This window comes from Halichoerus grypus, chromosome 5, assembly GCF_964656455.1.
Source record: "Halichoerus grypus chromosome 5, mHalGry1.hap1.1, whole genome shotgun sequence".
NCBI classification, from domain to species: Eukaryota; Metazoa; Chordata; class Mammalia; order Carnivora; family Phocidae; genus Halichoerus; species Halichoerus grypus.
Window position 1 is genome coordinate 156,994,201 of NC_135716.1, and position 16,131 is coordinate 157,010,331.

General features: G+C 36.9%; 1 protein-coding gene across 1 annotated transcript in view; it reads right to left on the minus strand.

Moving 5' to 3' along the window:
- Window positions 1-16,131, minus strand: part of RLF (RLF zinc finger) — an 87,608-nt gene that overhangs the window by 40,497 nt on the left and 30,980 nt on the right. Inside the window, exons 2-5 of the mRNA XM_036102849.2 lie at window positions 14,574-14,728; window positions 13,444-13,525; window positions 9,453-9,585; window positions 1,977-2,179 (exon numbers count right to left, since the gene is read on the minus strand). Coding sequence (XP_035958742.2) covers window positions 1,977-2,179; window positions 9,453-9,585; window positions 13,444-13,525; window positions 14,574-14,728 — 573 coding nt within the window. The remainder of the gene's footprint in view (window positions 1-1,976; window positions 2,180-9,452; window positions 9,586-13,443; window positions 13,526-14,573; window positions 14,729-16,131) is intronic.

Below are 16,131 nucleotides of genomic sequence, written 5' to 3' on the forward strand. Positions count from 1 at the left end.
CAAGTGGGAAAACCGTTAAAAGTTTAAAAGACAAACAAGTCAGACTAAGATGAAAACTGAGAAATCATCATTAGATTTAGTGATGTGGTGGACTGGCAGGGGCGAACGCCATATTACAATGTGTTCAAGGGTGCTTGGGTGGCTCTGTCAGTTAAGCATCCGAGTCTTGATTTTGGCTCAGGTCATGATCTCAGGGTCATGGGGCTTGATCCCCATGTCAGGCTCTACACTCGGCACAGAGTCTGCTTAAGATTCTCTCTCTCTCTCCCTCTCTCTCTCTCCCTCTGCCCCCCACATCTGGAGCTCTAAATAAATAAATAAAATCTTATAAAACAAACAATGTGTTCAAAGAGAAAAACGTCAGAACAGTAAATTCACACAATTCAATCAAGAAATTATGCTGAAAGGCCAGGAGAAAAATGGGGTGGTCTCTGGAAGGAGAAGTGGAATCTAAAGATTTCCTTTTTAAAGATGAAAGAAAGAACACCATACATGCTGACAGGATGGTTACAGCAGAGGGGTAACTGATGATGCAGTAGAGAAAAGAAGTAGTGTAGCATTATTCTTGAGGGGGTGAGGGCAGATGGGATGTGATACTGAAGTCAAGGGGACTGCCTTAGGTAGGAGAACAGATAGAGTTATCTTTAGTAATGGAAGCAAAGGTATGCATGCATAGATAAAGGTAGGTGAACAGATGTCATGGAAGCAGCTTTGGAAATTCTCTTCCAAATGCCTCAATTTCCTCAGAGAAATAGGGAGAAAGTTCATCAATGGAAAGTGCAATGGGGCAGAAGGCATTACAATATAGGTCTGAAGAAAAATAACAAAGAATGAAATAGTAATCTATGAAGTGGAAAGAGAATGGCCTAAAAAAATTTAGTGTGACTGATTTCAAGTAAAATCAGTAGGCTGGTTTTCTCCCACCCAAGTCTGACCCCACTGGTGCAGGTAAAGATATAGAGGAGGTAAAGATTTAGTGATAATCAGGATGCTGGTTAGTCAAATAAGCACAATTAAGGGAGAAACCAGTGGAGGAGCTGAGGGAGTGATAATTTTGATTGACTATGGAAAAGGAGAGTAAGGAGGGAAATGAGTACATGAGAAGGATGAGGGACAGTGAACAGGTGAAAGGATTAACAGATTTTTGGTCCTGGAGTGAGGGAGGTAGAAAGAGAGAGTTGCATTTGGAACAGGAAATTATATATAAAACTGTAAGTTGAAATTGTCATTAAAGTTTAAGAATTACTTTATGTCATAAACCAGACCCTTGGAATTCTTACCTTTAATAAGAAAAGTTCAGTGTAGAGGTAAAGTGAGAATCCATCTATCAGATCTAAGAGAATTATAGGTAGATGATGGAATATAGCTAGGAACTCCTCATCTTTCTCCGTATAATGTATCAAAAACTATTAGAGAAAGCAAATTCCACTTTTTTAAAGAAAATGATTCAGGTTAAAAAAATGTAATCTGACTGATAAAATAGTTTTTTAAAAAGACTCAATTGCTTTATTATTTTCCATGGTATCCAGTGTGTCCACTTAATAGTTCAAAATGTATTCATGGGTTCTAAAGTCCCACACTTCTCTGCTTACACTTACATGTATGAAGTAACTTAAACTAAAGCTAAATGCCATTCTGTTTAGTTTATCCCTTGATGTCAGTATTAATAATTTCGGCATTTCCCAAACACAGAGAAATCAATTAAAATAACTTTCACATTTGAAGATTTCAAAGCAAACCATTGCCCAAACACATAAATACCCATCTGCATATTCTTTAATTATCCACTTTTCAAATCCACCTACAAGACAACTATATATTCAATCTGTTGAACAGTTATATGCAAGTAAAATGGCACTTTTCAGTAGTCAGGGGAAAAAAAATAAGTCTTGGTTTTCATCCTGCCATGCAACATTTACCAAAATCTATTAAATTCATAAGTGTGAATGAAAAGAGCAGTTATTTGCTTCACTCACCTCCTTAATTGCATCTTCATTAGGGAGAATGGAACATAAGCATGTGATATAGGCTTGCTGAAAAGATGACACATTTGAAATTTCTTTTGATTCTGCACACAGTTTTGATAAAGCAGTGGCCTGAGGGATGCAGTTAGATTTCAACAAATGTTTTATTCGCATCTGCAGAAAGGAAGGTCCTTCTTGTGCAATCAATTTATTGACTAGAAAAAAGGAAAAATAAAAGTTTGATAACATACCTCATAATACATCAAGGTTAAGATGAAAGTTTGATATCTTTTGTTGTTGGTTTGTTGTATCAACTGAATAAAAATTCAGTTGATATACTTAGGAAGTTTATTCTGACCTCAATACTCATCTAATGGAGCAGAGAGCAAAATAAATTTGCTAATGATTCCCACATTACTTAGTAGTTTTATTCTGAACACCAAACCTCTTAATAAAACTACTAACATTTTATCAAAATTAATTATTTGACTTTCTCCTCCCTCACTTTCTGATAAGGATATTAAGGAATACGGAATTGAACTGTAAGCATAAGTGCAAGAAAAAGAAGTAACCTATGTAATATTAACAACTACCACTTGAACACTTTTAGGAGGTACCAAGCTTTAGGCTGAATGTTTCTATATACCTTTCATTTATTCTTCACACCACCACCAAGGCAAGTATTATTATCCCCACTTTAAGGTTAGGAAAATTAATACTCAGAGAAATTAGGTAACTTGCCAAGGATTCCAAAGCCAGTGGTGTTCTTTCCTCTAAACCAGGAATTTCTCAAAGTGTGTTCCACCGACCAAAAGACCTGAGAGATAGTCCTAGAAAAAAAAAGGATTCCTTGGTCAAATCTCTGAACAGTCCTGCAATAAAGAAAACTGTTCACTTTTATTTAACCCAATGTCTCCCAAACTGATTTGACCAGAGAACCCTTTTACACATATTATTAGTACAATGTAAAATATATGTTCCTGGTTCAGTACACACTTTGGAAAACGCTGCTCTAAGCCGTATTAAATATTACGCATCTGACCACTGACTTTTACAGTGTTCCAGACAATCCCTCAATTTATGAACAGCAGATACTCAAAAGTATGTGACATCATTATATACCATTATTTAAAGAATGGATAATATTGTATGTCAATACAAGTCATGAGCAAACAAACTGTTTAGGTGTTTCATCTAAAATAGTGTTTCTCAAACTTGAAAGTGCCTCCTGAATAACTAGGGGTATCTTATTAAAATGCAGATTCTAATTCACTAGGTCTGGAATAGGACCTGAGATTCTGCTTTTCTAACAAGCCTCTCAGATGGTGTCCATGCTACTATGTCTACAGGCCATCTATGGAGTAGAAATCATTAATATTAATGATAAACCACTGCAGGGAGAGGGATAAACCACTGGCCCAGTCTTAACTACATCAAAACTGTACAGTTTTTTATTTTTTCAAATTTTCATTTAAATTCTAGTTAATTAACATACAATGCAATTATTGGTTTCAGGAGAATTCAGTGGTTCATCAATTACATGCAACACCCAGTGTTCATCACAACAAATGCCCTCCATTAAAACCCATCACCCATCTAGCCCACCCCCACCCACATCCCTCCATCAACCCTCATTTTATTCTCTATCATTAAGTCTCTTATGGTTTGTTTCCCTCTCTTTTTCCCCCTCCCCTAGATTCATATGTTTTGTTTCTTCAATTCCACACATGAATGAAATCATATGGTATTTGTCTTTCTCTGACTTATTTCGGTTAGCATAATACACTCTAGCTCCATCCACGTTGTTGCAAATAGCAAGATTTCAATCTTTTTGATGGCTGAGTAATATTCCATTTTGTGTGTGTGTGTGTGTGTGTGTGTGTGTGTGTGTGTGTGTGTGTGTGTATACACCACATCTTCTTTATCCATTTATCAGCTGGTGGGGACAACTGGGGTCTTTCCATAGTTTGGCTATTGTTTATAGTTTTTAAAATTCTTTACAAAACAGGTAATAACCATATATGCACATGACACAAAATTCAAAAAGCACAAAAAATGGTGTAAAGTTAAAGTTGTCTCCTTTCTGCCCTAACTCCAGTACTCTAGTCTCCTTCCCCAAAAACCAATTGTTTCCAATTTCTTGTTTATCATTCCAGAAATATTCTGAGTACAGAGGACCTATTTATTTTCCCACTAAAATATATCATACAGTTCATTCTATATAGGTGGGAAGTGCCCATTTCCTGTGGTACTTCAAAAAGGTCTAGATTCTAGAGCTCCAACTCTGCAGATTTTGATTTAGCAGGTAAAGCCTGGTCCTGGGGTGGGAGGAGGGAGAGAGGGAAGAAGAGAAGGAGAGGGAGGAAGGGAGGAAGAGAAAGGGGGAGAGGGAGAAGGGGAGGGAGAGTGTGTGTGTTGGTTTTAAATTCCATAGATACTCTAATATGTAGTCAAGGTCAAGAAGTATGGATGGAAAACAGATCACTTCCACTTGGATTTTTCCATTTTGGTCTCACAAGCACTAAATTCCACAAAATGAACTCATAATCATATCTCCCAAATAGCTCCTCATTCCTTCTATTTTCAGTAATGGTATTCTCTCAATCATACAGAAATGAAATTTTGGCATTATCCTTCCTTACCAACTCTGTCCTTCAATTATTATTATATCCTTATTGTATCCTAGCAATTCTTTTTTAAACTCTCCAATCTAATTCTTCCATATATTGCCTGCCACATCTGCCACCCCAATATCCTATTCTGCCTAACATCAGATTCTGCTGTTTATTTGTCCTACCAGGTTGTAAGCATATTCACAAATCCCACCATGAATACAGGCATGTCATCTATACATCCTACCCTCTTCTAAATTTTCACAGCATTTTACTTCTTTTACTACACTTACTTTTCTCTTTAAGTACAGGAATAAAGGATTACAGTGTAAAGAGGTTAAGATCTCAGGTTCTGGAACCACCAATGTGAGGCTGAATCATGACTCTGGCACATACTAAGCTGTGAGACCCTTGGACAAATTAACTGACTTCTCTGAGCCTCAAGTTTCTTCATCTGTAAAAAAGTTAGTAATAGCTACCTCACAGAGCTGAACCAATCATAAATGAAATACCAGTAATGCAGATCAGATAGTTAACACAGGGCCAGGCACAGGGTAAATGCTCAATACTAGCTGCTATTATGTTTGTCATCTCCCTTCCTACATCATCAGCAATCTGTAAACAAATACTATGTCTTGTTAACTTTTGTATTCCCTACAGCACTAAGTACGATGCCTTACATTATTAGAGGAGTTTAATAAAACCATGTATTTTGCAACTGAGTGGTTATCACTCTTCAATCAAGAACTTTTAATATCTCCTCACCTGGGTTCAAATTCTGCCCTCCAATTTTAACTATGTGGCCTTGGGCATGTATAATCTTACCTGGTTTATGGACTAAATGAGATATGGAAAGCATTAACATGGTGCTTACCACATAACAAACACTCTAAATTGTAGCTATTATTTCTATGAGGTAAAACTACTTTACTCAATATACTACAACCAATTACACCACTGTATCAACTTTTAACACACAAACCAATGTTACATTTTATTTTTTTTTAAGATTTATTTATTTATTTCAGAGACAGCAAGAGAGTACAGATGGGGGAGGGGCAGAGAAAGAGAGAGTCTCAAGCGACTCCACACTGAGCACAGAGCCCAGCACAGGGCTTGATCTCACGACCCTGAGATCACGACCTGAGCTGAAACCAAGAGTCAGTCACTTAACCAACCAGGCGTCCTAATCTTGCATTTTAAAATTCATTTCAAGTTATACATCTTAACTTTTTTATTTACTTATTTTTAAACATTTATTTATTTTAGAGAGCAAGAAACAGCGCAAGCGGAAGGGGCGGAGGAAGAGGGAGAGAAAATCTCAAGCAGACTCCACACTGAGCACGAAGCCCGATGTGGGGCTCATCTCACAACCCTGGGATCACAACCTGAAGAAAAACCAAGAGTCGGGCACTTAACTTGACTATGCCACCCAGGCGCCCCTTAACTTTGTTTTTTAAAAAGGAAATCCAGCCATACATTTCAATATTTAAAATGAAAATAAAGCGTACAATGACAAGTCTCATTCCCAGCTGTATTCTTTCTGTATTTTTGTCATTTTAGTACAAAATAATTTTTTTTTAATTTTCACTTATTTATTTAAGAGAGTCCAAGTGAGAGGGGCAGAGGGAGAGGGAGAGAGAGAAGCCCAAGCAGACTCTCCGCTGAGTACACAGCCCTGTGTGGGGCTCAATCCCAGGACCCCAAGATCATGACCTGAGCCAAAACCAAGAGTTGGATGCTCAACCAACTGTGCCACCCAGGCACCCCAGTACAAAATAATTTTTTTTAGAAGATTTTATTTATTTATTTGACAGAGACACAGAGAGAGAGGGAACACAAGCAAGGGGAGCGGCAGGCAGAGAGAGAGGGAGAAGCAGGCTCTCCGCTGAGCAGGGAGCCCGATGCGGGGCTCGATCCCAGGACCCTGGGATCATGACCTGAGCCGAAGGCAGCTGCTTAACCGACTGAGCCACCCAGGCGCCCTTACAAAATAATTTTTAATCATATATCCTTTCTTTCACCTATATTCAACAATTGAACTGTTTTGTTGTATTTCTTTACTTAGCTTTTCTTTTCCTGAACCATTTAAAAATAAATCGCAAAGATCATGAGAGTTTACCTCGTGTATACTTCATCATGTAAAAAAATGGTAACATTTAAGGTCGTTAAAAACAGCCTTTTTTTTTTTCCTTTTTTAACAGGAAAGCCCATTTTTGTTTTTACTGGAGGCTCAAGTGGCACATGACAATTCATAAAATGGCTTCAGAGGTAGGGGGTAGAAGGGACACAAAAATAAACTGGGGTGGGAATAAAACCAGGAGGAGGTACAGGAGCTGGTTCCTTGTCAGCCTAATTTAGGGAAAGGAGTTGGTGACTCTGAACAAGGACGGAACCCTTCCTTCAACCCTTAGTAGGGGACAGAGGAAAAAAAACCAAAAGACGGTAGCTTTGGCCCTCTTGAGTCTCAAGGAAAAAGGGGAAAAGCCATTGTTTTGATGTCATAAGTTATGGGAAAGTAGGGGGAAGAGGGTGCCGGGTAGGGTAGAAGTCAATTGGAAAAACTAGCAGATACCAGATGGTAGCTCTGGGTGTCCTTTGAGTTGGAGTTGGAATCACTCCCTTATGGTGGTGGGGTCCCCACTGTTGATGGTGGGCTGAGGTCTCCTGGTCTGTGGGCTGCCTGGATCCAGGCGGCTGTTGCCATCACCGCTGCGAGGAGGGGCAGTTCCGTGAGTCCTGGGGCTCAGGATGGGAACCATCAGTGCAGCCTTAGCTGGGCGTGGTCTTGCCATCCCCACCTTCTGTGATAGGCCGCTGGGGATGGAAAGGCCTTCAGTACCTGGGCTAACATCTGGGTGGAAGAACCCATTATTTCCCTGCCGACTATGCCAGGCAGAAGTGCCAACAACTGGTACTTATTACATACTTCAGTAATAAACTGTTTTTTTAGGGGATGGGGAGGACACAAAATTCAAGAATTCAAAGCAGGAAAAATAAAAATCTTTTGTTTATTTATTTATTTATTCCAGAGAGGGAGGGAGGGAAGGAGAGAGAGAGAATGTGGGGGAGGGGGAGCAGGGGGAGAAGGAGAGAGAATCTCAAGCAGACTCCACTCTGAGCATGAAGCCCAATGCAGGGCTCGATCCGAGCACCCTGAGATCACACTGAGCCAAAACCAAGAGTCAGATGTTTAACCAACTGTGCCACCCAGGCACCCCAGGAAAAATAAAAATCTTTTTTTATCCAAAAAATAAACAAAAGCATTTATTGAGTTCCTTGGAGGCTAAAAAAATGTGTACTTTTATGCTTCTGATTAGTACATCATTGAACAGAGGACAATCAATGAGATGATAGTCACTGCTTTCTAGTTTCAAATATATGTTAATACCTGGGCTACAAGGGCGGTGGAGCCATAAAAGAATCTTCCTAATCTCCTGACCTGAAATTAAGTTAAGGGCCAACTGAGAAAGTAGGCAGACTATATAGGCTTATATGAACTGCCACTTATATGGCAGTTCACAGAATAATTCCTTCGATATGTAGGTGTTCCGTACCCACTCAGAGTCTTATAGATAGTGGGTACTTAATTTTTATTGAATAGATATGATACCACGAGACGTTAGGAGAATAGTGCTTCTCCCCATTTCTTGATTTTTTTCTATATGAAAAGAAATTAAGTACTGTTAATTCCTGAGGTGGGGTGATGTATTTGATTAGTACATCAAGAGAAAATAAAGTGGGGACATTTAACACCACTCCACCCTTCTTCCTCTTGGGCTTAGGCTTGCCTAAGAGAGTAAGCGTTCTTCCCGGCCCTAGTCAAGCCTCGTCTGGACTGGGATCTGCCTAATTCTGGGATTCTTCTGAAACTATTTGGCTCTGTCCTCTAAGCAACTTAAATTAATAAGAAAAGTGATATTTTAGCCTCCATCTATGTATGAAAAGGGATGACATTTACTGGGAACCTCAACAGAAAACAGTAAAACCAACCTTTTTCTATTTAACAGCTCTTTCTCTTATTCTTTTTTCCCTCATCAGTGTGACTAATAAGCAGTAGAATTAGCAGAGAAAAGGAACCAAGAGAAAACTCTTAAGTACTCTTACTGCCAATCTTCTCACTATACAGAAAACCAAACAGCATGTATATAGTAGGTTGTCAAACTTGATGAATGAATAAGATAACTGGGATATTTTAAGGCATCAATATTCAAATTGTCTGTTCAAGACCTAAATTAAAGACATGCCAAAAGTATAAAAACTCTTCTGAACTTCATTTTTATTCCAGAAACATACTTAACAGAATGTGATCCTTTTAATTTTCTACTAACTTAAAACAAATGAAATCACAATTGGTGGTATTAAATGAGATAATTTTGTGTGCCTAAAATGCAAATATCAGTTCAAATCCACAAATCTTCTGGTCTTAAACTAATAATTTTGCAAATAAAAATGTTCATTCTTTGCATTTCTCTACAAAATGCTAAATTCCAATATTTCATACGTTTAAAATAAAAAAGTAATTTTTTTCATGGTCTTAGTTGTAGTAACCAGTGAACAATATATGAGCAAAGCTCTACCATATACCAAAGACTAGAAACAGATTATTCATTTGTATCTCAGGAACTTCATATAAACACTGTTACTCAATGCAACATTTTAAAGTAAGTACAAGGAATATTTAAAACACTACTAAAAATGCAAGAATATTTAGGCAAAACATTAAATGCTAACGGTTAGTTTTTACTATTCAAAGGAGAACAGACTGGGTATAGATACACAGGTGATACTCACAAAATTTTAACCCATTAATGAATTCTAATTCTCTTAGATCTAAATCTTCCTTCAATATAGTCAGTGAAGTTTTAAGGCTTACCTTCTTCTGTTTCTACTGGCTGTTGAGACAGAATTTTAAGAAGAACTGGGTTTTTCCACACCCCTTCCTTGGTAACATGAACCAATATTTGTAGGTTATTATTCCCAAATTCCAATAATGCATCATGTGACTCCTAAAACAAAAACAGCACATCCAGAAAACAGGCTAATAAGCAATATAAAAAAGAGTTTTGCCTTTTCAATGTATCTGAACATCTATAAAAGGAACTTGCATTTCCTAAAAAGAAATAAGCAGGAAAAAAAACCTATCCTCAAAGCTTTGCGAATTGTTACTATTTTCTTTTCTTTTTCTTCTTTTAAGATTTTATCTATTTATTTGACAGAGAGGGAACACAAGCAGGGGGAGCTGGAGAGGGAGAAGCAGGCTCCCCGCTGAGCAGGGAACCCGACGTGGGGCTCAAGCCCAGGATGCTGGGATCATGACCTGAGCTGAAGGCAGATGCTTAACGACTGAACCACCCAGGCGCCCCTATTACTATTTTCTTTAAAAAATGAAACCAGGGTGTTTCCACTATTAAAGGGCACCTTTAAAATGTTTTCTTAAATTCACCTTAGGTAAAATTTTCACCACAATTCAATTTACAACCTCACATTACTAAATTATTTTAAGGCCACTGTTCAGCTTTCTTTTAAAGGATTCTGCAGTACTCACAAAGACAACCTATTCCTTCTAATAGAAATATTACTTAATGAGGCCAATTGACACATTTTTTCATTGTTTAAATTCTTCTATCAAATGATTTTTTAAATGAAAAGTGGCTCTATATAAAATGTCATGGTAAGTCTAAGTTATTGGCTATCATTCTATGTCCTCAGAAAACAAAATATAATTGTCAATAGTTTGTTCTTTAAAATATTTATGTACACAAAGGGTCAGGAGAAAGGGGTCAGAAATCTAACTTGACATAAAAGATTAAGTATATGTCTCCACTGTCCTCTATTACTAGTGAGGATTATTGGTTGTTCCCATCTTCTAAAATTTTAATGTGTTTTCTCTTATTTTAGAATGCTGAAATTCTCAAGAAACATAAGCTCCCATTTACAGCAATATTCTCTGGAAAATATACGTTAATGATGTCCACAGACCTAAGAATATAATCTTATAGTCACTTAAGTGAAATATAAGAAATAAAATTCATTTTTTCCCTTAACTTTAATGTCAAAATTATAGGTTTTTAACACATGCACTCCCAATGTGCTGAGTTACCTTCTGCAGAGAAAGGGTTTAAAATTGAGAATTGACACAGAAAGTGCTATTTCCACTTAATAGTTTACTAACAGCAGTATTTAACCAATGCTGCAATTTTTCCTTTAAGGGCTTGAACTGTCCTCAGGCTTCTTTCTCCTTAACTTAGGCTGACAGGCATTTATTCTACAGTGAAGATGAAGATTCCATGTAAAAATTTCAGAATTTGCAGTGTCTGATTACCTTATATGTAATATTTGACCTGTGTCATCACACTTTGGCAGAAAATAATACTATCCACCATGATACACAGAAACTAAAATAAAAGACCACAGTCAGGGTTAAAAATAAAAGCAGCTTTCTATTTTTCATCTGTTCAAAATACAGTATATTCTGCATAAGAATGATGTGTATAATCCTTTGTTGCCAACAGGTATATATTATAGCAATGTTACTTTTAAAGGGTAATACTAAAGTCTTTAAAAACTATGGTAGAGGGTGCCTGCATGGCTCAGTCGGTTAAGTGTCTGCCTTTGGCTCAGGTCATGATCCCAGAGTGCTGGGATCGAGTCCCACATCCGGCTCTCTGCTCAGCGGGGAGTCTGCTTCTCCCTCTCACTTTCCCTTTCTCAAACAAATAAAAAAATAAAATCTTAAAAAAAAAACAACTATGGTAGAATTTTAAAAATCATTTCAAAACTTAAATTTGTTTTTTTTTTTTTAAGGTAAAAAAAATATGAGTCCACATCTTGAAATCTACGATACAGAAATACCAGCACAAGAAGTTCACTTTAGCACTATTTACAATAAATAACAAATATTTGGCAAAATAATTTATGGTGCAACCACATAACAGAAGCACAGGCATTCCAAATAAGGGAGAACTATACATACAAACTTATTCATCTGTGATAAAATTAGGTTTAAAAAAGTTGCAAAAAATAGAATCTCATTTTTGTTTATTAGAAAATCCATTTCAGGGTATATTTTCATATCCATAGGTAAAAGACCCGGAAGGGTTACACAAGCTGAAAACAGTGAATGAGAGGGTTCTCTCTGTGGCCTGCTCTGATAAAACTATTCTCTTACCAAAACTTTCCTCAAAACTATCTGCTGCCTTGTCCATTTATCACTAAAATAACGAAACTTCAGGGTTTTAACCTTTTAGATTTCAACAGGGACCATGTCTTACATTTATCTGTACCTCTACTGCATTTATTTTATTGAACACATATTCAAAAATATATCCTGTATGATAAATAGTAGGAAAAGACACACAGGTAGAGGGAAAAGGCAAATATTTTATGCAGGCATACAATCTAAGAAAATAATAAAGAAATATGACAGTATTCTCTCTGCAAATAATACTATTATAAATAATAGTAACAACCCAAACAAGAATAACGAGATTTGCCCTTCTAGACTGTTGTATGACAGGACAAAACTACTGGCAGGCCTCAAAACATAGTGTGACAAAATCAGTGTGTTATGTATGAAAGATTATTTTAGCAGTTTTATGAATATGTGAGGAATTAGGATCACATCACAGGGATTAAAATAGGCCACGGAATTTCTCGGGGCGCCTGGGTGGCTCAGATGGTTGAGCGTCTGCCTTAGGCTCAGGGCATGATCCCAGGGTTCTGGGATCGAGTCCCGCCATCGAGCTCCCTGCTAGGCGGGGAGCCTGCTTCTCCCTCTGCCTCTGCCTCTCTCTCTGACTCTCATGAACAGAATTAAAAAAAAAAATTTTAAATAGGCCAAGGACACAACCAAAAACAATCCTCTTTTCCCCCAAAAGAAAAAGACTAACATTATTATCATTTCATTTTGGGTTATATATCCCAGAGGAAAGAAGTTTCCAGATAATGAAGTATGTCTGTTAATATTCAAATCCTTACTTGTGCCTACATGACACAGGTCCAGACTACTACACAGTCTGTGTCCTCGAGGAGCAGCTGGCAAAAAGCAAGCTCTGGCTATAAATCTGAGTGTAACTCTGGGCAAGCTAATCAACACTCTCTCCTGTCTCCCTGTTTGTAATGGAGATTCAAATGATCCCTACATTATAAGGTTTGTAATTTGATTACAAGACACAAAACACATAAAACAGTAGAGCAGTATTTAGTACACAGTGATAATGAATGACCGCTATTACCATTGTCTATTTTTTAGAATAGTTTTTCTGTCTCTATCAGTAACATGCAAATTTGCCTCCTGTTGTATTTTCCTCCTATCCTACTCTATCCTCCATAAACTTTCTGATGTGCTCACCTATTCAGAAAGCTGATAATCAAGCCAATATGAGAGCCAATGTAGCTCTTCTGTAAGTAAAATGCATGAATAGAATCTATGATGACTATTTTGGTTGTTTGAGAGACTTACAATGCTAGACACAATCCCTGAAGTGTTAGGGGGAAATTACTAGATAAGTGTACTTAGAATGATCCAAATACTGCTACCTTATAACCACATACAATTTTACATTTTTAATAGCTTTATTCTGTCTAAAACTTTGCTTTTGCTTTTAAACTTTGTTTCTGAGTAATGAAAACTTGTGTTGATTCCTAAGCTATATAAAGACTAACAAAACCAAATGAAAGACAAAAGCAATTTTTAACACACCCCTTCATTTGGAAGACCTCTTTCTCAAAATTTCATGAACTTAATATCAATATACAATATACTTGTTTTTCTTCCAAATTTTCCATTTCAGTTTGCTGGGAGAAATTAACTAGGTGTCTTGGATATCTAAATAGTGATCTTTTTTCAGCCCAAATCAACTCACCTGTAGAGACTGAAGGAAGAGTACCCAGACTTCACATGGCAGTTCACTTTCAGACACTGAAAGCAGTAATTCAAAACAACTCCTATAATGTAAAATAATGAAGTCAGGATATAAATGTGGTTATAAACATAATCAAATACAGTATGACAATGACACTGAATATACATTTTACATTTGTTTAGACTATTTGAAATTTGTTTCTTACTCTTTAAAATTTTCAACATAGTTATATTGGCTTTTCAACTTTAAAAAAGAGGAAAAAGAAAAACCAGGAGGCTTTATAGTTACATTGTGGCTTTAAAACATTTGGTAATAATATATTCCTTTTAGAAAAAATATTCCAAGCAGTTTAGTTTATTAGGGTATAGGAGGGTACTTGAATAGAACCGTTCTGATTCCAGAAGACAAAAACAGGAGCTCATGCTACTGTCAATTCAGCTGATAAAGAGATAAATATATGTAACTGTCATCTACGTAGGTTCTTGTCACTTGCAGAGGAAAAGAAGGATTGGGAAGGCCATTTCTTTACCTCTCACAGATTAGAAGTTATCCTTCCAAACAACCTGTAAACTAAACCAATCTAAAAACTGAATAGCTGTTGTACCTTTTCAATTTGCAGATGAAAATTACGTTAAAGGTGTAATTTTATCTGCTACTAGGCAGCCAAATATTAAAACAGCAGCTAAATTATCATGGACTCAGGGTGGTAATCTTATATATATCCTGATATTTTCTGCTAGTAAAATTATTCTTAGTTCAAATAACGTAATTGAACTGAAAAATTTCATAGTTATTTCCCCTCAAAGACCACTACAGTTTCCAGATACTCTGTTACTTATATTGATCTATACCTAAGGACAGAAAGAAAATGTATCATTCTTGGATGCTAAGCCTGAGTAAAAAGAGACTCTGGAGGCAATTAAAGATTATGTTGATTATGTTTGGCTGGAGCTTCACTTATACTTTATCTCCTGGGAACCAGAGTATGAAGACTCAGAGCAAAGGAAATTCCATTCAAAGGTATGACTTTCGGTGCTCTGAATAACGTGATGTCACAGTAAAGAGAAGTCAGGCAAACATTACAATCTAAAGTACTCAATTTTAACAGTGACTTAAGTACTTAAACTTACAGTACTAATCTGCCAAGCACTAAGAGGACATCTTCACATTCAGTAGTTAAATATGGGCGTGCACTGGCAAAGCTTTGGATGGCAAGTCGATATACCTCCAGAAGATACACCATATGTTCTGAGGCATTCTTGTTGCTTGCATATTGCAATAAGGTCTAAAAAAATAAAATTAAAGTATTAGTTAAACAATAAAAACAATAAAACAGACTGTCTTTGTTCTCAAATGCACGGTCCCTCCCCTTTTTTCTAATAAATGCATACACCTTTTATTTGCCTTTTTAGGCTCTGATTTGTTTAGAGAATTCTATTTTCGTCACTTAATGAACCGATTCTGCGGAGTTAAAGAAAAGCCAAAACTGCTCTTTTGACATGAGAATAAATCTAAGAGTAAAGCCATAAAATGTCTATAGCTGTTCTCAATAGAGGTCTGGAGTTTCGATCTCTGAAATTCAATAATGATGAGTTTCATTAATACATTAAATTGAGCCCCAACCATGTGCCAAGCACTGGGTATCCGAGAATAAGACTATGATCCCTACCTTCTACAAAAAGAGACTTATTCCTGAGTATGATCCTCAGCTCTATAACTTCATAAAATCCATTTTTCCCTGCATACACAGAACTGATTAGGCCTGATTTACACTAACCAATTTATGAAAGAATGATGTTATATTTGTATTTTTAACTAAGTTTATTTTTAAAAATTAACATGTAGGCCAGGGCGCCTGGGTGGCTCAGTTGGTTAAGCGACTGCCTTCGGCTCAGGTCATGATCCTGGAGTCCCGGGATCGAGTCCCACATCGGGCTCCCTGCTCAGCAGGGAGTCTGCTTCTCCCTCTGACCCTCCCCCTCTCATGCTCTCTCTCTCTCTCTCAAATAAACAAATAAAATCTTTAAAAAAAAAAAAAAAATTAACATGTAGGCCAAATGCCAATTTATTTGTTTATAGTAAGGGATAGTCATATTACCACACAGAGTACCCCATTATCCATACTGTGGTTATCTAAGACGGTACCTGGTAGTATGAAATCTAAAACAAAGGAAAATGGAATACAATCAAGCCTGATAAACTACATCTGTCCAACACAAGGAATTTGTTCAAATGATGGTGGAAAGCTGGCTTATGTTCTCTCTGGACAATGCTAGAAAATCACTACTGAATTCTTGTTTGGGGATTCTCTAGGTTCCACAGAGTTGTACTCTCTAATATATATCTCCCTCCTAAAAACTGATTAGGTTTTGCTTATGGTCAGTTGATATATCTAGTTAGGTTACCACTTGAATTACGCATAGGCAGGATACAAGTTTTTTCCTCTACGTTCTGACTGGGTTAGTCCTAACTCTTTGATTGGGGCTACTTCTATAGGAAAGGCTTATTTTCAGAGGGTAACTTTATCTTGAGTGAATTACATGTGACTTGAATTCATTACCCCCTGCCCCTGCCCCAGAATAATTTCTTCAAAAAGTCCTAACTTCTTATCTTTAATTTTTCTGCCTGAAGCACTACAAATAGCTGTGGTAGCATTGCAGGATTCCACTGGATTTTCTGCAGCTTTAG